This window comes from Thamnophis elegans, chromosome Z, assembly GCF_009769535.1.
Source record: "Thamnophis elegans isolate rThaEle1 chromosome Z, rThaEle1.pri, whole genome shotgun sequence".
NCBI classification, from domain to species: domain Eukaryota; kingdom Metazoa; phylum Chordata; class Lepidosauria; order Squamata; family Colubridae; genus Thamnophis; species Thamnophis elegans.
Window position 1 is genome coordinate 123,517,868 of NC_045558.1, and position 22,050 is coordinate 123,539,917.

Consider the following 22,050-nt stretch of genomic DNA (forward strand, 5'->3'; position numbering starts at 1 on the left):
TATTTATTCATAGATTTTCACAGGTGTAGGTATGCTGGTCTTGTTGTATTCGGGTCTTTTCCTGTGTAAGATTGAGATTGTCTTGGCAATGTTTCAGCGAGGTCCCACTCTTCATCTTCAGGCTGGTGTTTTTGGATTAAAGCGTGATTGGAACTGCCCTCTTTCTATAAATCTTGGTGGGGGTGTGTGGAGTGCTGGCGTTGTTGCAGTAAGTAGATTGATTGGCTGTGTGGTTGTATCATGATTGGTAGATTGGTGCTGATTGGTGCTGGCTGTGTGTCCGTTGTTGTTTTGTGTTGTAACGGCCTGGGTGGTGGGTGAGGCTCGTTTGTTGACTAGGGCTGGTTTCCAGATGTCTGGTAGGGGGAAGTTATCATCATGTTTATTCATGTTGTGGGAGTGTTTCTCTATTTCGATGGCTTCCATAATTATTCTCTTGTTGAAGTGTTCAGTGTTGGAGATTAATTTGGTTCCTTCAAAATTAATTTCATGTCCTGTAGCTTTAAGGTGCTGGAAAAGGGAGGGAGTTTTTTCTTTTTTTCTGACTGCGTTCTTGTGTTCTGTGATGCGTGCATTCATTCTCCTATTAGTCTGTCCTATGTGTGTTGCAGGCAGATTTTGCATGGTATTTCATCCTCCTCCCTTACATCAAAGGCACCACGGATAAAATCAGCAAAATCCTCCACAAACACAATATCAAGGCAGCCTTTAACACTGACCAAAAAATAGCCAACGTCTTAAGAAACCCCAAAGACAAAATCCAACTAGAAAACCAAGGAGTCTAGGAAATATCATGCACCAATCAGCACCAATCTACCAATCATGTGATACAACCACACAGCCAATCAATCCACTTACTGCAACAACGCCAGCACTCCACACACCCCCACCAAGATTTATAGAAAGACGGCAGCTCCGACCATGTTTTAAGCCAAAAACACCAGCCTGAAGATGGCGAGTGAGACCGCGCCATGTGTTTGTGTGTGTGTGTGTATGTGTGTGTGTGTATATCTATCTATCTATCTATCTATCTCTATCTATCTATCTATCTATCTATCTATCTATCTATATATATATATATATATATTCCTCAATTTACGATCACAGTTGAAATGCTTGTTTATGTGAGAAACTTATGAAGTGAGTTTTGCCCCATTTTATAGCCTTTCTTGCCACAGTTGCTAGGTGAATCACTGCAGTTGTTAAGTTGATAACACAGTTGTTAAGTGAATCTGGCTTCTGCATTGCCTTTGCTTGTCAAAAGGGGATCACATGACCTCAAGACACTATGACCATCATAAATTTGAAGCAGTTGTCAAACCATTTGAATGTAAATCTACACTTAGGCAAGAAAAACAAAATGCACAGGTGCAGAATATGTGGTCCTTGGCTCAATAGTAGTAACTGTGAGAGGGATCTTGGAGTAGACAGTCACTTAAATAGGAGCCAGCAGTGTGCAGCAGCTGCCAAAAATGCCAACACAGTTCTAGGCTGCATAAACAAAGGGATAGAATCCCTTTGACCAGGGGGGCATTTGCCCAGGTTCGCCTGGTCCGTCAGTTACGGCCCTACCTGAACCGGGAGGCTCTCGCAACAGTCACTCGAGCCCTTGTGATCTCTAGGCTGGAATACTGCAATGGGCTCTACATGGGGTTGCCCTTGAAGTGCATCCGGCGACTGCAGTTAGTCCAGAATGCAGCCGCGCGATTGATAGTGGGCGCACCGCGGTTCGCCCACATTACACCTATCCTCCGCGAGCTGCACTGGCTACCTGTCGATCTCCGGGTGCGCTTCAGGGTATTGATGACCACCTTTAAAGCACTCCATGGTAGTGGATCTGGGTACTTGAGAGACCGCCTTCTGCCGATTACCTCCCTCCGACCGATTAGATCGCACAGACTGGGCCTCCTCCGGATCCCATCTGCCAGTCAATGTCGACTGGCGACTACACGGAGGAGAGCCTTTTCTGTTGCAGCTCCGACCCTGTGGAACGATCTCCCCATCGAGATTCGTACCCTCACCACCATCCAGACCTTCTGCACGGCCCTTAAGATCTGGCTCTCCCAGCAGGCCTGGGGATAGGTTCTTAATTTACCCGCCCGAGTGTTGACTGTTGAATGCAAGTTGTGTTTTATTATTTTATTTTGTTCACTCACTGTTTGTCTTTTGGTATTGCACCCCTTTCCCTGTGATTGTAAGCCGCCCTGAGTCCCCTCAGGGAGAAGGGCGGCCTATAAATCTTAATAAAATGTCTAAAAAAAAAATAGAATCAAGATCACGTGAAGTGTTAATACCACTTTATAAGGCCTTGGTAAGCCTCCAGAAGTTGTGAATGCTCCAACACTGGAAGTTTTAAAGAAGATGTTGGATAACGATTTGTCTGAAGTGGTGTAGGGTTTCCTGCCTAAGCAGGGGGTTGGACTAGAAGACCTCCAAAGTCCCTTCCAACTCTCTTATTCTATTCTATTCTAAATCACATGACCATGGGGATGTGATTTAGAATAGAATGGAATAGAATAACAGAGAAAGTATTAAAACACAACGGTTGTAACTGTGAAAAATGGTCAGTCACTTTTTTGAGTCCCATTGTAGCTTTGAACAGTCACTAAATGAACTGTGGAGAACTACCAGGATTTAAAGTTGTTGCAGCTTTCATATGGCTATGTAGTTTTATTACTTTTCTGGGGTGAAGTGGGCAGTGAGAGGCTTTGGATACAGCAAAAAAAACAAAACTGAGGTATTCATTTGGGTACGAAGGGCACTCTTGGCAATGTTGGTTAGCTCAAGAACACATCTTCCCTGTTTAAAAAAGTATAGGTCATCCTTGACTTACAACCACAATTGAGCCCAAAGTTTTGTTACTAAGCAAGACAGTTGCTAAGTGAGTTTTACCTCATTTTGCTCCTTTCTTGTCACGCTTGCTAAGCGAATCACTGCAGTTTGCTAAGTTAGTAATATGGTTCTTAAGCGAATGTGGCTTCCCCATTAACTTGTCAGAAGGTGGCAAAAGGTAATAAGGACGCTGCAGCCGTCATAAGTACGAACCAGTTGCCAAACATCTGACATTTGATCACGTGACCATAGGGGTGCTGCAATGGTCGTAAGTTTGAATAACGGTTGTAAGTCACCATTGTAACTTTGAACAGTCACTAAATGAACGGTTGTAAGTCGAGGACTACCTGTAATTCATTGGGTTTTTTTTGTTTTGTTTTTTTTTTAAATATAATTTTTATTAAACATTATTACCTTTAAAAAACAGAAAGAAAAATACAACAACATAAGAAAGACAAATCATACATAACAATATAAAGTAAATATACAGCCTTTTGTATCGGCATTCATTATACGTTGTTTTTTTTTAAAGCGTAAAACATACAGATACAAATACCGTTTTAAACATACAACCCCCCTCTCGCCCGCCCCCCCCCGCGGTGACAGTCATTCACAGCCCAACTTTTTCTTTCCTTCCTCATTGTCTCATAGGTCTCTAAGCCACATCTTCTCATTGCAAAGTTCAGGGATTCAGGGATCTATTACAATACCCATGTTAACTTTCCCCATTTTAAGTCCCTGCTGTTCTCCTTGTCGCCCACATATACCATAGGTTCCAGCTAAGATAATGTTCCATTTCTCCTTTGTCCCTCAGCCAACCCGTCATTCTGTCCATTTCTGCACATTCATAGATCTTTTTAATTATAGCATCTTCCAACGGTATGGTAGTGGATTTCCAAAATTGTGCATAAGTTATTCTTGCGGCCACAATTATATGTAGGCTCAAATGCCATATTGAACTGCTTATGTTTTCTGGTTTAATGCTTAGTAGAAGGTTCTCGGGTCTCCATTCCATGTTTGCCCTAGTAACCTCTTTTAACCATTTTTTAATCCTTTTCCAATATTTCGTGGCCTCAGTACAGGACCACCAAATATGGTAGAATGTGCCATCCTTTCTTCCACATTTCCAACACAATGGAGATAACCCAGGGAACATCTTGTAATTCATTGTTTTGGTGATGGGAAAAAATGGTTCATTCTTTTCGCAGAAGGAGCTGATTACTGTATGCATTTTTAAATATGTATTTTTTTCCCTCTGTTGTCTCTCTCAGATTGGGGTTGAGGATATCGTGACCCCCGTCACTTTAAGGCTGAATTATAACCTCACAGGAAAGTCCATCGCTAAAGTCCCAGATCTACTGCCCATCCTGAGCAATGGTCAAAGCCAAACTATACAGCCGAGGTGACTGTCCCTAAGGTTTATACCCCAAAAGCCAGCAAGAATTGGAGCTATTTGGTTGTAGTTGGGGGGGGGGTGTTATTCACTTACCTTCCCTACCAGTTCACAAATGTGAGTGCGCGGATGTGCTTTGGCTAAAAAACATGCCTAAGTGGGATGCCATTGAGCCAGGGAAGGTGGGCGGGGCCAGCCACTACCGTTTCAGTCAAACCGATCCAAACTGGCAGAATACCACGTTTGGTTGTAGTGGTGTTAGACTAGGACTGAGGAAGGAACCCAGATTGTAGTCCTCTCAGCCATGGAAGCTAACTAAATGTCTTCCAGCCAGTCTCTTTCTCTCACCCTAGAGAGCTGAAACAGGGTTGTGGTTACGATGCTAGCCGAGGAGTTGGAAATCCAGATTTTCTTCTACCTCAACCATAGAAATGTCAGGAAGCAATTGGACCAGTGGTGGGTTCCAGCTGATACAGCTGTACCGTTAGTAGCCAGGAGCAGCTGCCACCGTACCGGTACGGTGGCTCCTTTGGCCCACCTGCCTGCCCATGTTCTATACCTGTTTTTAAAGCAACCGGCCAATTGTGCACGCGCACAGCAAGTGGCGCCTGCAGGACCTCCAATAAGCAGCTGGGTATCGCAAGGGTGGTGGAGTGTGCATACGTTTGCAGCATGCATGCACGATCAGAATGCCCTGTCCCTTGCGCAGTGAGGTGATGGGGAGAGGAACTCACCACTGAACTGGACGTTCTTGATTTTTTTGAAGATGTTTTGCTTCTCATCCAAGAAGCTTCTTCAGCTCTAACAGAATAGTGGGGAATGGAATGGTTTATATTCCCCACTATCCTGCTAGAGCTGAAGCAGCTTCTTGGATGAGAAGCAAAAGGTCAACAAACAAAAAAACTCCAAAGAAAGTCCAGTTGCCTCCTGAAAAAGCACTTGTTGGAAGAAATGTCCTTCTGGGTTCAGTTCCAAGTGGGGAGAAAGACACTGGAAACATGGAAGCTGCTTGGAAAGATGGTTTTAATGATGGACAGGATCACATGACTTGAAGATGTTGGGTGAAGGAAAAAAAGGGGAAGAGATGCTGAGAGTGCCTGAGTTTTATACACATTCTGGACTTTTGAATTTGATCTTGTATTCTGATTGGTTGTCAGACTCCCCTGGGACCATGTAGGAGCAACTCTGTAGGCTGTCCTGAGTCCCAAGCTTGGTTGACTTTTACTGGTTGGTGATGTAATGAAAGAGATTCCTATTATGGCTCTGCCTGAAGGAGATAAATCTTTGTTATATAGAATAGACCTGTCCAGGCCTTAATGGCCCATTGACAAAGGGGAATGAATTTCTGCCTCCCTGCTCTTTTAATATTTCCTAAAATAGCTTATTTTCCTAGGAGAGGGGTGGGTGCTAACTTCCTATAGCACTTTTGGGGCAATCATGACCTGGATGAATGAGAATCTCTACAGACTTCTCAATCATAGAAACTCCTTGGAGCACTTTGGGCCAATCCCTCTCAATCCAAGAACCATGTTGAATAGTGGTGAGAAGGTATTTGGAGTAGGAGTGGAGAGACCCAAGTTCTTTTTTTCCAAGAATTTTTTTTATTTTTTTTTTATTCTCTTACATACCATTTTAAGTATACATTCACATAATTGTTATTATTCTTTACATTTATCATTCTTATACATTTATTATTTCATTTAATAGGTTATTAACCTATTAACATTTTGGGTTGCTTTATTTACCATCCCTTCCTTCTTTTTAACACCTCCTTGTTTGCCCAAGTTCTTGTTCCATCCCCACCCCAGCCACAGAAGGTCTCTGGGGTCTTTGGGCCAGTCACTCTCTCTCTCTCTTAGTCCAAAAACCAGGGTATGCAGTGGTGAAGCTCACCCCAAAGATGCTTTTCCAAAAGGCAATGGGGCTTTGTTTTTGCTTGAAGATGTTTCGCTTCTCACCCAAGAAGCTTCTTCAGTTCTGAATGAATGATGGTGAATGGAAGGACGTGGAATGGAAGAATGGAAGCTCTTGGATGAGAAGTGAAATGTCTTCAAGAAAAAAAGAAAGAAAATCCAGTTGCCTTTGAAAAAGCACCTTCGGGACAACCATGACGTGGATGACGGAGAATCTCCATGGACATTTAGTGGTGAAGGTGGTTGAACTAGAAGCAGAGATACCCTCAGTCTTGGAAGCTCACCAGGTGACTTTCGGGTAAGTCCCTCTCTCTGACCCCAGCCTACCTCATAGGGTTGCTATTGTGAGGACAGATGCAAGGAGGAAGGTATGCCCCCTGACACTTGTGTAGAAGGAAAAGGCAGACCATGAATCAAATAATCAAGTAAACTTATTAGTCACCCTTGTGATCAAGTAAGTCCCCTGCTCTATACATAATTGAGTGGTGGTGGGGGGGGGAACAAAGTCAGTTAGATTTGCAAGATAGTAAAAGAAGATCACGCATCAGTAATAAGTGGGGCTACAGAGCAGAGCAGGGGGGGCATCAGCTGTCACTTTCTGAAGTTCTATGCAACAGGAAGAAAGGGGAAAGTGGTCAGATGCATATGAGCTGCGGGCTCCCTTATTAAATGCCATTAACTCTCAGGGTGACGTTGACTTGTCTTTCAGTTACTGTACAGTCACTGTACTGTAAATCATTATCATAAGTAAGGAAACCAATGCCATAGAAGAATAGAATATTGGTTGCAAGGTTCAATGAATAGAATCAAAATAGAGGTGCATTTTGTCTTTAACATCTGTCGGTCTACTGTCTTTCTTCTTTCTCTTTCTCTCTCTTTCTTCTTTCTCATTTCTTTTCTTTCTTTTTCCCTATCTCTTTCTTCTTTCCTTCTTTCTTTTCTTTCTTTCTCTCTCTCTCTCTCTTTCTTCTTTCTCTCTCTTTCTGTCCATCTTTCTCCTTCTCTTCTTTCTTTCTTTCTCTTTCCTCTTCTCCTTTCTTTCTTTCTGTCTTTCCATTTTTTCTTTCTCTTTCTTTCCTCTTTTCTTGTCATGTCTTTTCTTTCTCTTTCCTTCCTTTTTTTCCCTTTCTCTGTTTCAGCTCCCCTTTGAGAAGAACTGTGGGAAGGCTGGGCTATGTGAAGACATTTTGCAAACCGCGTTTAATTTCTCAGGGTAAGAGAAATATTTCCTCCCACATCTTCTGTCTTACATTTCTCTTACATATAGCAGTTTTTCTCAACTTTGGCAACTTCAACTGCCTGAATTCCCCCAGTCAGCCAAATTCTGAATGCTCTACCAAATTACATTTTCTAACAACTTTGGGAAGGTTCTATGACCAAACATTTTTCAGTCCTTTCTGTTGTGCAAAATTGTTATAAGTTCATCCAGCCACTCTACTTATCACTCCATGGAGAATTTAAAAATTTTAATATTTAAAATGTATTCCTTCATTCTGGTTGGTTATATCTAGAGTGCTGCCTTGTACGGTGTATCACCAATGTGCATAATGTCCTGCTTGTTAGATTAAACAATACTGCTTGGAACCCATTAAGTTAAAAACATAACAAGTTGCCTTGAAACTTATTGTTTGAATGGAATAAGCTCTTACTGGTTTGGAATTGCTTGGCTAATAAGCACTCTTGATAGGTCTCAGTTAATCTTCAATTAAAGAGAAAGGGTTGGATCAAACCCTATGGTTACATGCATTAAGACCCGTTGAGAGCAATGTGGAAAATTGCTCATCGGCAAATTTAAGGGCCACTGATTTCAGGTGGTCCTTAACAAATTCACCAGTGACAAGTGGCAAGGGGTTTTTTTCCTTTCATATTGATGTATGCAAATCCAAGTAATCTTGACTTATGACCACAGTGGAGTCCCACATTTCCGTCGCTAAGCAAGTCGTTTGCTGTGAATTTTGCCCCATTTTATGACCTTTCTTCCTGTACTTGTTAAGTGAATCACTGTTGTTAAATTAGTCTCACGGCTGTTAAGTGAATTTGGCTTCCCCCATTGACTTTGCTTGGGAGAAAGGTTGCAAAAGGGGATCACATGACCCTGGGACAGTGCAACCGTCATAAATGTGAGTCAGTCAAGCATCTGAATTTCAATCAACTGACCATGGGGGTGTTGCAATTGTCATAAAAACTGTGGTGGTGGAGTGGTTAGAGTCCAGTACTGCAGGCTACTTCTGCTGACTGCCAGCTGCCTGCAATTTGGCAGATCAAATCTCACTAGGCTCAAGGTTAACTCAGCCTTCCGTCCTTCCGAGGTGGGTAAATGAGGACCCAGATTGTTGGGGGCAATAGGCTGACACTGGAACCCGCTTAGAGAGGCTATAAAGCACTGTGAGAAGTATATAAGTCTAAATGCTAATAAGTGTAAAAACAGTCATAATCATTATTTTCAGTGCTGTTGTAATTTAAAAAATATATAATTGTTGTAAATTGAGGATTACCTGTGTAATTGTAAGGACTGAGTGTATTGATTTTTTTCTACTGATTCATCAAATATCCTGACACTGTGTGTGAGCTTCATGATCTGAGACTCTAACCAGGACACAGAGATTCTTTCCTTCATTCCCACTCAGCCTGCAAACTTTAGATGTGGGTTGACTCTCGAGTTCACCGTAACAGCCTCCCTTCAGAATCACGGGGAGGACTCCTACGGCAGCACTCTACACTTCTTCTACCCTGCAGGGCTGTCCTATCGCAAAGTCACCTTGCTGCAACAGGTAAGAGAGTAAAGGATGCCAGCAGAGATGCAGAATGGAGGCAGATCTACTTGGATTGCTATATGTCATGGTATGTGGAAAAGGCTAGAGAGACTAGACAAGACATGCTATCTAGGGAACAGTCATAGAATAGAATAGAATAGAATAGAATAGAATAGAATAGAATAGAATAGAATAGAATAAAACAGCAGAATATAGACTAGACTAGAACTAAAGTAGAATAGAATATAGACTAGACTAGACTAAAATAGAATAGAATAGGGTAGAATAGAATAGAATAGAATAGAATATAGACTAGACTAGACCTAGACTAGAATATGGACTAGACTAAAATAGACCTAAATAGAATAGAATAGCATAGAATAGAATACAGACTAGACCAGTGATGGGCAACCTTTTTGGCGTGGTGTGTCAAAAATCGGCAAAAAATCGAGCCATAACTCGCGTTGTGTGTCACTTCGACAAAAACATAATTTTGCGCAATTTATAGTTTAAACTACAAAATGTATAATTGCAATATATAATTGTATTAATAAACCAAAAACAAATTATTTAACATACCTGCTTAGTAACTTCTTGTTCATCAGTTGATTTCGTATGTTGCCCTTGATATTATTGAACTTGTTTGGGGTGCCGTGAACCAGGGCTGTGGAGTCGGCTGCTTCCAGCTCCACGTCCTCATCAACATGCCGCTCCAGCCCGCCCCTGCTATGAATATTCCTAGTGACGCGAGGGCGAAGAATATGAATATTCATAGCGGGGGGCGGGCCGGAGCAGCATGTTGATGAGGACGTGGAGCTGGAAGCAGCAGACTCCACAGCCCTGCCGTGACTGAGATAGTGTGGTGCGGTCGTAACCGACAGTCCCAGGAGTAGACTCTCTGTGTCGGCCTGACTGGAGAGAGGCGCACACTGTTCCCGCGCTCCTCTCCTGCGGGTCCTCCTCGCCACGCTGATGACGTGTGTGCGCACGGCACGCACAGCCTTACCAGCAGCCCCTGCGCTCAGAAAGGGGCAGCGGTGATACAGTAAGTGAGTGTGGGCGGGGGAGATCACACGTCCCGCCCCCCTGTTCCTCCAGCACAGATTCTTTCATCCTCGGCGGCCGTCCTGTGCGTGTCACCCCAAATGGCTTCGCGTGTCAGCACTGACACGCGTGTCATAGGTTCGCCATCACTGGACTAGACTAAACTAAAATAGAATAGATATAGACTAGACTAGACTAAAATAGAATAGAATAGAATAGAATATAGACTAGAATAGAATAGAATATAGACTAGACTTGAATGGAATGCAATGGAATGAATAAATAGAATAGAGTTGGAAGGGACCTTAGAGGTCTTCTAGACCTCTAAGCAGACATCTAGACCTCTGCTTAGGCAGGAAAACCCTACACCACTTCAGACAAATGGATATCCAACATCTTCTTAAAATTGTCCAGTGTTGGACCATTCACAACTTTTGGAGGTTGTAGACATACCCAATTCCTACAACCATTCTTCATATGATTGGCCTCCAATCCCCTAAGCATCTTTGTTGCTCAGACAAGAGACAGCATAGCCCAGTGCTGCATATTGGGTGGACCAAGAGGCTCAGAAGGGACTCTCTCTAATCCCTCAAGCTGTAAAAGGGACGGTGGGAGAATTGCACTTTCAGACCTGATAGATTCGGTTAATGTAGCTATACTGAAGTAGAATTTGTTTGTCTGGTTGTGTTTGCTGTCTGGGCTACCTAGTAATACTGAAATTATGTTCCGCCTCTCAAAACTTTGTATGTATCCCCTACCTTAGGCCAGCAGAAATGTGGCGCGAGTCCAATGCCGTTCAGCCCCTGCCCTGGAAGAAGAAGCCAGCCGCAATGCCACCTGTAACATCAACCACCCTATTTTCTGGAGTGGGGCCGAGGTGGGATCTGCTTCTTTTTTCTATTTGTGTTGACTGCCATAACAGTTGAGGAGGACTGCAGATGTACCCCTCTTACTCTCTCCATCTTTGCATGTTTCAGGCTGTTTGGTTGCCACTTTTGATGTCTCCTCAGATGCTAACCTAGGGGACACACTGAAGATTGTGGCCAAAGCTGACAGGTATCATCCGTGCTCCTGGTTTTATGGGTTAATAGAAGTCACATTATTCTGTTGCTTTTGAGGCTGGAGGCTGGTGGCCAACAATAGACCATGATTGTGTGTGTGTGTCTGTGTGTGTGTGTGTGTGTGTGTAGGTGTAGACATAGAGACGTCCTTGGTGCTCTTTAAGTTGTTTTCTTGCAGACATTCCATTACCCAAACTAAGTAACATCATCAATGCTAGTCAACTCTAGCACTGATAATGTTACCTAGTTTGAGTAATGAAACATCTGTAAGAAAACAGCCATGCTCAGAGAGCACCGAGGATCCCCCCCCCCGATATTAACTATTCAAGATATGAATTATTTGGGTGCCAAATACTCAACTGCACAGCTTTCAAGCTGTTTTATTGGAGTGCGAATAAAACGAATTTCTCTTTAGGAAAATCAAAAACACAAGACCTTGAGGTCAATGAAGCTATTGTAGTTGAGTATTCACTGCTATATGTAGAAAAATAATGAAACTTAAATAGTTCGCCCAGTGTTATATGTAATTGCTATTGCTTATATATAACACTGTATATAACACTTACATATAGTGTTATATACTGCTTCATAGTGCTTTATAGGCCACTCTAAGCAGTTTACTAATGTTAGCATATTGGCCCCAACAATCTGAGTTCTTATTTAACCAACCTTGGAAGGATGGAAGGCTGAGTCAATTTTGAACCAGTCAGGATTGAACTGCTGGCAGTCAGCAGAGTTAGCCTGCAATACTACATTCTAACTACTGCTCCACCACCATTCTTGAGGACATGTCTCTTCATGGAGATCTAGTACTAGCAGAAAATAAATACATGTAGACTGTGATCTTCAGGGAGCAATGTTTGAAAATGCATAAATGTAAATCATATTTTTGGTAAAACACTGCTGGCCCCGTTATAATTATGAGAGTAGCAGAAAAAAAATATTTAGCTGAAAAAGAGTGATTTATAAAGAGGTCAAAAACACTGTGTATGTATCTATAGTAGGGTGTTCCTATCATACTAGGATTTAATTTTAACCAGCTGTACTAATTTTGGGGGTCTCTTGCTCAGTTTTTCTCCCAAGTCTATGAAATATTACAAATTTTAAAATTTCAAGAATACTGCCCCTTGGGAAAAATGAAGGAAGATTCATATTAAGACAGATGAGATGGAGAAGCAAAAAAGTAGCTAAAGATTCATGCAATACATTATGTCAGAGCATTTTTGCTACAGTGCATGATGGGGACTGAGATGTAAAAAGCACCACTTGATAGAAAAATATAGATGTTTTAGAATTTCCTGATGAAATTAAAATCTTTTTTTTTCTTCCACTTGTTCAGTGACAATGAGGGCAAGAGCACCAAGGACATTAGTTATGAAGCCACTTTGCCTGTCAGATATGCTGTATCCCTCGTGATCAACGTGTAAGTGATATTTTAAAAAGGATACAGAATGTGGACTCTGCAACCCTCATCCTTCCCTCAAGGACGCTGTCTTTGGAATCTGCCATTTCTACCAAAGTTCTTTCCCTATTAAATCTTCTTAGGGGCGAGGAATCCACCAAGTATACAAACTTCACCGTTGGCCAAGAAGACGCACGAAAGAGCATTGAACACCGATATAAGGTGAAGGGCAAAAGGCACCAGAATGCAGTCTGGAGGTTGGTGGGAAGAGGAGAAAGGTGGGGTAGGGAATTCTGGGAGTTGAAGTCCACACATCTTAAGGTCACCACCCATCTTTAAAGAGCGTTCCTTTAAATAGGGTTGTGTTTTAAGTTAAGGCAGCAAAATATGTGAGATTCAGGGGTGAGATTCAGTCGAGAACCAGTAGTTCCGACAATCAGTTGGCCCTGCCCACCCGCCCCCACCCTATTCCGTCCTATATTTCCTTTGTTTGAAGCCCAGCTAATTGGTGCGACAGAGTGGATTGCCGCATCTCAGCTGTTTTACTCACCGGAGATGCAAGAAATGTAAAATTTAGTGCTGATTTCAAATGCAATGTGCACGCACAATGTGCGTTTGACACGCATGAAGCCAACCGGTTATTGCACCAGTTGAATCCCACCATTGGTGATATTCCTGCAGTTGTAGAATAGATACAGGTAAAATTCAGGAGTTTCACATTTTTGAATAAACATAGACTTATATATTAAGGGGACGCGGTGGCTCAATGCCTAAACATGGTGGGCTTGTCAATCAGAAAGGTCGGCAGTTCAGCGGTTCAATTCCCTAGCGCTGCATAACGGAGTGAGCTCCCGTTACTTGTCCCAGATTCTGTCAACGTAGCAGAAGGAAACCTGTAAAAATGCAAGTAGAAAAATAGGGACCACTTTGGTGGGAAGGTAACAGTGTTCCGTGCGCCTTTGGGGTTTAGTCATGCCAGCCACATGACCTGTCTTCAGACAGTGCTGGCTCTTTGGCTTTGAAATGTATGAGTGGTGAGTGCATGTACACATCGCTCGTGAGAAGGGAGCTTCACATGTGAGCTCAAGTGGCCAACGCTCACACGAGGGGAGCTTTGTGTGTGAGGCCAAGCGGCCGCCACTCACACAAACAAAGCTTTGTGTGCACGCATGCGTTTGCCTGTCACCAGTTCTGAACAGGCTGTGGCCTGGGTGTAGGGGGACCCCTGATCTACACCATGATGACAGCCACAGTTTGAAGTCTAACGCAAAGTAATACTTAAATGTAATGAGAACTAATTTGTATCGAAATAACGATCATATGTAGGTTGCTAGTCCTTTTGCACATGAATAACAAGATTGAAAAAATTAAATAAAATTATAAACCATCCCTGAAAATATATTTGTAAGGTAATGGAGAAGGAACGGAGCCTTTGCTTATCAGGTTGATAATCTAATTGAAAGGAACTTTTGGAGATAAAGTGGAGGAGCCAAGAGGGACGTGTTTAGAGGTGCTCTAGTGATTCTTGCATTGAGCAAAGGGTTAGACTTGATGACCTCTAAAGCCCCTACCACTTGCTTCCCTTCCCTGCTTGCAGCCTCAAGGACACGGTCTACTTTGTGATCGCCTTTTCACTTTCTTAGAGAAGAGCAGCGGAAGTGAGGGCGGATCTCTTTCTGGTGGAAAATTAGCGAAAATGCTTGATCAGAATTTGTGGGGGGTTTTTTTGTTTTTTTTTTGCAGGTGAAGAATCTTCATGAACGAAGCATCCCTTTCACAGTGGCATTTTGGATCCCAGTAAAACTGAAAGGGATCCCGGTTTGGGGATGTGTCCCAAGTCATTCCTTCTGAGGTATGCAATCTATCTTGGATTATCTTGTTGTGGCCTTCTGGCCATTCCACTGAAGAACCCCCTGGCTGGGAAAACATGTGCTGGAGATATTCAGCCTCTGTGGATCAGTTTGCTGACGATGCAATTTATTGAAGCATTTCACCTTGTGATGTGATTTGGCCCATTTCCCAGACAGTCCAGCCTGAGCCATTCTGATTCATTAACTGCTATGGTTTGGTGAAAGGGTGTTGAAAGAAATGTCCATCTTGTTCAGATCCATGTGGGGAGAAAGACACTGGAACATGGGGGCTGATTGGAAAGCTGGTTAATGGAGCTGGACCATCAAGCACATGGTCCTGGTGCAGCTGAACACATGGGGTGGAGAGTGATGGGTTATTCATACCTTCTCTGGGCTTTGAACTTGAGCTTCCTGTTCCTGTGGCAAGAGTATGAATTAATATTGGTTGCTGTCAGACTCCCATGGGGCTATGCAGGCTAGCTAATTTTGTAGGTTATCTGAGTCAAGCTTGGTTGAAACTTGGGATGCAGTGAAGAGGCTTGTTGGCAATTCCTATTGTGGCTGAATAACTTTGCCCTGAAGGATAATCTCATCATCCTGGAGCTGTTTTGTAGATAGGCTGGCTGGGTCTTTCTTAATGGGCACCAAATATCTGCTGGGGGGCAGGCAGGGAGCTGAGGCTCTGAGTTTCTGTTTCCCTTAGGATTTCCATTTCTCTTTTAGGGGAAATATAATATTCTGCCTTTTAAAATGTTTCTCAAAATATTTCATTCGTTTAGGAGGGGTGACTTCCTTCAAATCTGTATGGGTGTTCAGTGCATTTGTAGAAGATGTGGTTTTGGATCAGATTGAATCAGTACAACTCCTCCATCCTCAACAATGAGAACTGGGGAGGAAGGAGGAGCCACGTCGCAATGTTACAACGTGTGGTCACGATACTCTGAGACCGCCGTTGACACTTTTGCCGCTGGAGGGTCCATTGAGACCTAAACCATCCCATAGAGACAGTTATCAGGAGGACAAAGCCTTGCTGGTCTCAGGGATATTGCAAAATCCCTGATAGACCCAAGGGAAGTGCTTCAAGCTGGTGGTAAACCGGCAGCCCCAGGCTGATGAAATCAGGACGCTCCAGAAGGAAGGAAGTGAAAAGAGAAAGTGAGTCCATCTGGTAAGGTATTTTTTCTATTTTGCTAAGGACTGCCCAAATAATGTTTCTTTAAAGCCAAATTAGATCCTTAAACAAAAGAACTAAGCGGCGAAAATAATCCTAATGGGATTGCTGTGGAAAGTTTTTTTTCTTTGTAACTATTTTTTGTGGATTGAAATGCTCATAACATTCTTCATCTCTCCTCTTAAACTGAATGGGTTGGGTTTTTTTCTCTGCTTCTTGTTGCTTTATTTTTTGACTTCTGGATTAAAACCTTCCTTTTTATTTTAACAATTCTTCCTACTACTTGTTATTAAACCACACTAAAAGAAATCTAAAGAACTGTTTCCTATAGAAGGTGAAAATTAACTGCCACTTGAGGGCAGAAGCTGGGGTTTTTGAAACAATGTATCTCTCTTATTTGACTTCACTAACTTTGCAACTGAAGGGTTTGCAACTTGTTTACAGAAACTGATAAAGAACCAAGGGCACAAACTGTTTTCACAGGTGCCTCTGAGAATTATTTTGGCAGGGAAAGAAAGGAAGGAAGGAAGGAAGGAAGGAAGGAAGGAAGGAAGGAAGGAAGAAAGAAAGAAAGAAAGAAAGAAAGAAAGAAAGAAAGAAAGAAAGAAAGAAAGAGGGAAAAACAGAACCCTTCCCCTTTGAAGAGCATAAAAGAACTTGTGTTCAAGTCAATTTAAAATAAAAAAAGAAGAGAGGCCTGGAAGGCTAGAATAGCAGTCGCTATTGGTTTTTTTCTTTTTCTTTCTCTCTTCTGTTTTGGAAACATGGATCAATACTTAGATGAGGAAACCTTAAAATTCCAAAATAGCAGTTAGACTTATATACCGCTTCATAGGGCTTTCAGCCCTCTCTAAGCGGTTTACAGAGTCAGCATATTGCCCCCAACAACAATCCGGGTCCTCATTTTACCCACCTCGGAAGGATGGAAGGCTGAGTCAACCCTGAGCCGGTGAGATTTGAACAGCCGAACTGCAGAACTGCAGTCAGCTGAAGTAGCCTGCAGTGCTGCATTTAACCACTGCGCCACCTCGGCTCTTAGCTAGAATTAGCTAGAATTCAAAATCTATTGGAAGGATATGGGAGAATTGAGAAGAAGCTGGAAAGACTAGTCTTCCTCACAGCAAAAGATGATGGAGTTGGAGCCCCAAAAATTAAAGGGGGGAATGAAGATATAGAAGATAAAGATAAGACAATAGATGAATTTATTAATGGAGCAAATGTGGGTGAAAGTGGAAAGAAGGGAATATGGAAAAGGGAATTCAACAAATTGGAGCTCTACCCCAGATTCCAGGACACAGAAGAGAAAAAAATACTAATGATGATAGACATAAGAAGAGAAATTTTTTCAGAAGGAAAATTGACAACCAAAGACAAGTTAATTTTAGTAGCAACTGGTGGGCATCGAGATCAACTGAGAGACCCTTCAAGCAACAAAGTGCAGAGAGAAGCCTATAAAAACCTTATAAAGGAGATAAAAAGAAGACTGACTCCACAATTGGCAAGAGAGATAAGACTGTTTTGTTATTGGAAAGATACAGGTTGACAATGAAGTTGATAATAAAAAATTAGTTTTTTATTATTGGTGATTAATAAGTAGGAATTTTGTAACTCTTAGATTGTTTAGATTGTTATTAAATGTTTACTCACTAACGATTAATTAACCATAAATAATAATAATGAAATGATAATGGATACAGCGTAATGATATATACATGTATTGGCAATTTAGTAAAAGAAATTTGGATATTTATTTATTTATTTATTAGACTTATATACCGCTTCAAAGGGCTTTCAGCCCTCTCTAAATGGTTTACAAATTTTTTTAGCAAATTGAGTCAGCAACTTGCCCCCACAGTCTGGGTCCTCATTTCACCCACCTCGCAAGGATGGAAGGCTGAGTCGACCTTGAGCCGGTGAGATTTGAACCGCTGAACTGCAGATCACAGTCAGCTAAAGTGGCCTGCAGTACTGCACCCTAACTACTGTGCCACCAAATTGTGACTTGGGAAAAAGACCTATAAATTTTATTAACAAATTTTCATAAGAAAATTGTTATAAGATTTTTTTGGGGGGGGGGGGCTCTGATGAGAGGAGATGGGGCATAAATAGTAAATGATTTTTAGCCAATTATAATAGCAACAAGGAAATGTCAATGGACATTGTTTAACAATATATATATGTTATGGTATTGGAAAAAGTAATTTGGATATAAATCCTAAACAGTGAGTTCAAAGTGCGGAGAGAAGTCTATAAAAACCTTATAAAGGAGATAAAAAGAAGATTTACACCACAATTGGCAAGAGAGATAAGACTGTTTTGTTATTGGAAAGATATAGGTTGATAATGAAAGTTGATAATAAAAATCACTTGATTTTGGTGACTAATAAGGAGGAATTCTGTAACTCTTCAATTGTTTTAGATTGTTATCAAATGTTTATTCGCTAACAATTAATTAACTATAATAACAATAAGGAAACAATAATGGATATAGCCTAATGATATATACATGTATGGTAATCTAGCAAAAAAAATGGATATAAATAGCAAATTATGACTTGGGAAAAGACCTATAAAATTTTATAAACAAATTTTATTTAGATATTGTTATAAAGGCGTAAGGTTTTTTTGGGGGGGGGGGGTCTGACAGGAGGAGATGGGACATAAATAGTAAATGATTTTTAGCCAATTATAATAATAACAAAGAAATGTTAATGGCCATTGTTTAACAATATATACATGCTGATGGTATTGGCAAAAGTAACTTGGATATAATTTTAATCAGTGAGTTGGAAAAAAAAGGGGGGAAGGCTTAGAAACTTTATTAATTGACTTTTACTTAAAAGATGCTATAAAGGTTATTGGAGGATTTTTTGCAATAGCTAATGAATGCCATTATGTGGTTGTGTCTTTAAGTATGAAGGATTTGAGGTAAAAGCATGTTCAAATAATTGTAGTCAAATGAGAATTGTGGTACATTGATAGTAAGATATACAAAGATTTTGACTTAAAGTGTATAATCTAATATGAACTATAAGTAATGACTGTGGAAGAAAGGCACGAAAGTTATCTGTAACCAATCGACACACTTTCTACAAGATGTAATGAAGGAGGATTCTTTTTTGTGTGTGTGTGTTTTTGTTTAATTAAAATAAAATAAAAATTTCCAAAAAACCCCCCAAAACAATGAGAACTGGGTTCCTGCTTTGTTTTAAAGAAGTCCTTTTGTTGAGACTCTGCTAAAGACCTGAGGATCTACAAAACCCGATTGAAGTTTCTTCTCCCAGCTTCTGGAACTCATTTGGAAGTAGGATTTGGAGAGCAAAGGTCTTACCAGTGGTGGATTGCAGGCGGTATGCTCGGTATGGGGCGTACTAGTGCCTGCCGGGAGTATCAGGTACCGTTCCAGTACGGTGCTCTGGAGCCCCCCCCCTTCTTACCTGTATTTGAGCTCTTTGGCGCTTCCGCGGACGTGCATACAGCATACAGCATCTGTGCAACGCTCCACCGAGCAGCTGGAGCGTTGCCGGAGGTAAAGATGCGTATGCGCACTGAACACATGTGTACGCATGCTGCACACATTCATGTGGTGGACGCCGGACCCTGTTGCACCATACCGGTTGCAATGGGATCCGAAACCCACCACTGGGTCTGGCTGAGGAGGAGCAAAAGATGTCACCATTTGTCTACTGCTCCATGATCCATCACCTTCTGTTACTAATGGCTGGACCACTCTTTTTCTGCAGCCTAAAGTGGCCACGTGTGTCTTGGAGAAAGAAACTTCAGGATCTAAGGATCTTCTGGCAGATGAGGCACAGTTCCAGTTGGTGAGCATGCTGGTCCTTTTCTTTAGGAAGAAAAGCTGCATTCCGAGAGAAGTTGTGTATATTGATTTATGAGAATTTTCATATATCTTATATCTCTGCCTTATACATTGGCAAAAAAATAAATACAAGCTGGGTGGACACAACCTCGTAGACCACCCCACTCTGTCAAGGACCTTGGAGCACTCATCTCTAATGATCTAAGTGTCACAGTCTACTGTAACAACATTGCCAAAAAGGCAATAAGAGTTGTTAACCTTATCTTGTGTAACTTCTTCTCTGGTGACATTGTACTGTTAACCAAAGCATACAAAACATTTGCTAGACCAATTCTCGAATACAGCTCATCTGTCTGGAACCCACACTGTATATCGAACATTAATACAATTGAGCGAGTCCAGAGATATTTCATGAAAAGAGTCCTCCACTCTTCCGCTCGCAACAGAATACCTTATGTCACTAGGTTTGAAATTTTGAGCTTAGACAACTTAGAACTATGCCGTCTTCAGTCTGACCTAAGTGTAGTACATAAAATTATCTGCTACAATGTCCTACCTGTCAATGACTACTTCAGCTTCAACCACAACAATACATGAGCACACAGTAGATAGAAACCTAAGATTAACTGCTCCAACTTGATTGTAGAAAATACGACTTCAGCAACAGAGTGATCAATGCCTGGAATGTACTATCTGACTCTGTGGTTCCTTTCCAAAAACCCCAAAACTTCAACCTCAGACTGTCTACTGTTGACCTCACCTCATTCCTAAGAGGTCTGTAAGGGGCGGCTATAAGTGCACCAATGTGCCTACCACTCCTGTCCTAATGTTCTTTTTTATTTGTCTCCCTTTCATGTATTCAAAATTATGTTTATACATACATGTTATCTAATACACCCTTGACTAAATAAATAAATAAAATATGCTACATAAATAAATATGACAATCCTGAGGCAGGACTACATAGTTTTGAGAAAATAATCTAATTTATAAAGATAGTTTTGGACTTAATTTTGGACTACTACTGCAGAATTGCAGTTTGTCAAGAGTCATTTTGCCCTTGTATGATTCCCCACTTTGGCCTTACCATGGCCTTATCTTTTTTATTCTCTCTCCATCCCCTCCCCAGGACTGTTCCATTGCTTCTTGCAAAATCATCCACTGCACTGTTTTGTCACTGAAGATACACAAAAGGCCACTGGAGTTCAGGATCGAAGGAGACATCAATTTCAAGTGGACATCGCAGGTACAGAGGCTGCGTTTCTTGAAGTGTGAGATATACACAAAATAGCTCCAGGCCAAGTCTAGAAAAGTCTTATTTATGTATTTGTTTATTTGATAGCTGCTCACCTCAACCAAGTGACTCTGGCTTACAATCCAAAAACAATTTCAAAACATTAAAGCAGTAAAAGTATCCATAAAATAATAGCAGCCACGATGATTAATCCAATAATAGTAAAGCCAAGTAATGGGGCCCTTAACACATTCTGAGTCCCAGACTGAGATAAACAGCCAAGTCTTTAAAGCTTTGGGGGAAAATTACCAAATGTTTGTGTGGAAGAGGATTTCCAGTTCCGTCCTTCTTCTTCTTCTTCTTCTTCTTCTTCTTCTTCTTCTTCTTCTTCTTCTTCTTCTTCTTCTTCTTCTTCTTCTTCTTCCTCTTCCTCTTCCTCTTCCTCTTCCTCTTCCTCTTCCTCTTTTACCTCTTCCTCCTCCTCTTCTTCTTCTTCCTCTTCCTCTCCCACTCTTAGCAATAGCAATAGCAATAGCAATAAGACTTATATACCACTTCATAGGGCTTTCAGCCCTCTCTAAGCGGTTTACAGAGTCAGCATATTGCCCCCAACAACAATCCGGGTCCTCATTTCACCCACCTCGGAAGGATGGAAGGCTGAGTCAACCCTGAGCCGGTGAGATTTGAACAGTCGAACTGCAGAACTGCAGTCAGCTGAAGTAGCCTGCAGTGCTGCATTTAACCTCTGTGCCTTCTTCTTCTTCTTCCTCCTCCTTCTCTTCATCTTCCTCTTCCTCCTCTTCTTCTTCTTCCTCCTCCTCCTCATCCTCTTTCTCTCCTCCTCCTCCTCCTCTTCTTCTTCTTCCCCCTCCTCCCCTTCCTCCTACTCCTCATCCTCTTTCTCTCCTCCTCCTCCTCCTCCTCTTCTTCTTCTTCCCCCTCCTCCCCTCCTCCTCCTCCTCCTCCTCCTCTTCTTCTTCTTCTTCTTCTCCCTCTCCCTCCTCCTCCTCTTCTTTTTCTTCCGCTTCCTCCTCTTCCTCTCCTCCTCCTCACCCTCTTCTTCTTCTGCTTCTGCTGCTCCCCCACCTCCTCCTCCACAAATAGCCTATCATCTTTCAAAAATCATGAATCTCTCTTCCAGATCCAACAGAAGAAAATTATTTTGGTGAGCTCCGCACAGATTTCTTATAACAAGAGAAAATACACACAGCCAGAGGGCTTTCCGGAAACTCAGGTAAAGAAGAAGGGGGCGGTGTGGGGCGTGGGTGGGAAGCTGAGCCTCAGGACTTTCTTTCCCAACCCTTGGAGGAAAGTGATGCCTAAAGGCTAGAACTGGTCCTTGACGCCTGGATGCCTGGGGCTGTCAGACCGTGTCCAACTTCTAAGACAATGTCTTTCCTGCCATTCTCAGGTGCAGACAGTGGTGGAGCGGATCGAGATCTACAACAGCCTCCCTGTTATCATCGGCAGCTCTTTTGGGGGCTTAATCCTTCTAGCTCTGTCAACTGCAGCTTTGTATAAGGTGAAGTGGAACCTGGGGAGGGAAAGGGTAGAAAATGGAGTTCTTGCAACCCCTC

General features: G+C 42.0%; 1 protein-coding gene across 1 annotated transcript in view; it reads left to right on the forward strand.

The window, feature by feature from the left end:
* Window positions 1-22,050, forward strand: part of LOC116521620 (integrin alpha-D-like) — a gene marked incomplete at its 5' end in the record, with an annotated part of 48,228 nt that overhangs the window by 25,431 nt on the left and 747 nt on the right. Inside the window, 14 exon segments of the mRNA XM_032236278.1 lie at window positions 4,104-4,234; window positions 7,278-7,351; window positions 7,850-7,856; window positions 8,766-8,785; window positions 8,788-8,909; window positions 10,699-10,812; window positions 10,858-10,991; window positions 12,336-12,419; window positions 12,542-12,620; window positions 14,142-14,216; window positions 19,163-19,243; window positions 20,369-20,485; window positions 21,615-21,707; window positions 21,885-21,995. Of these exon segments, the coding sequence (XP_032092169.1) occupies window positions 4,104-4,234; window positions 7,278-7,351; window positions 7,850-7,856; window positions 8,766-8,785; window positions 8,788-8,909; window positions 10,699-10,812; window positions 10,858-10,991; window positions 12,336-12,419; window positions 12,542-12,620; window positions 14,142-14,216; window positions 19,163-19,243; window positions 20,369-20,485; window positions 21,615-21,707; window positions 21,885-21,995 (1,242 nt within the window).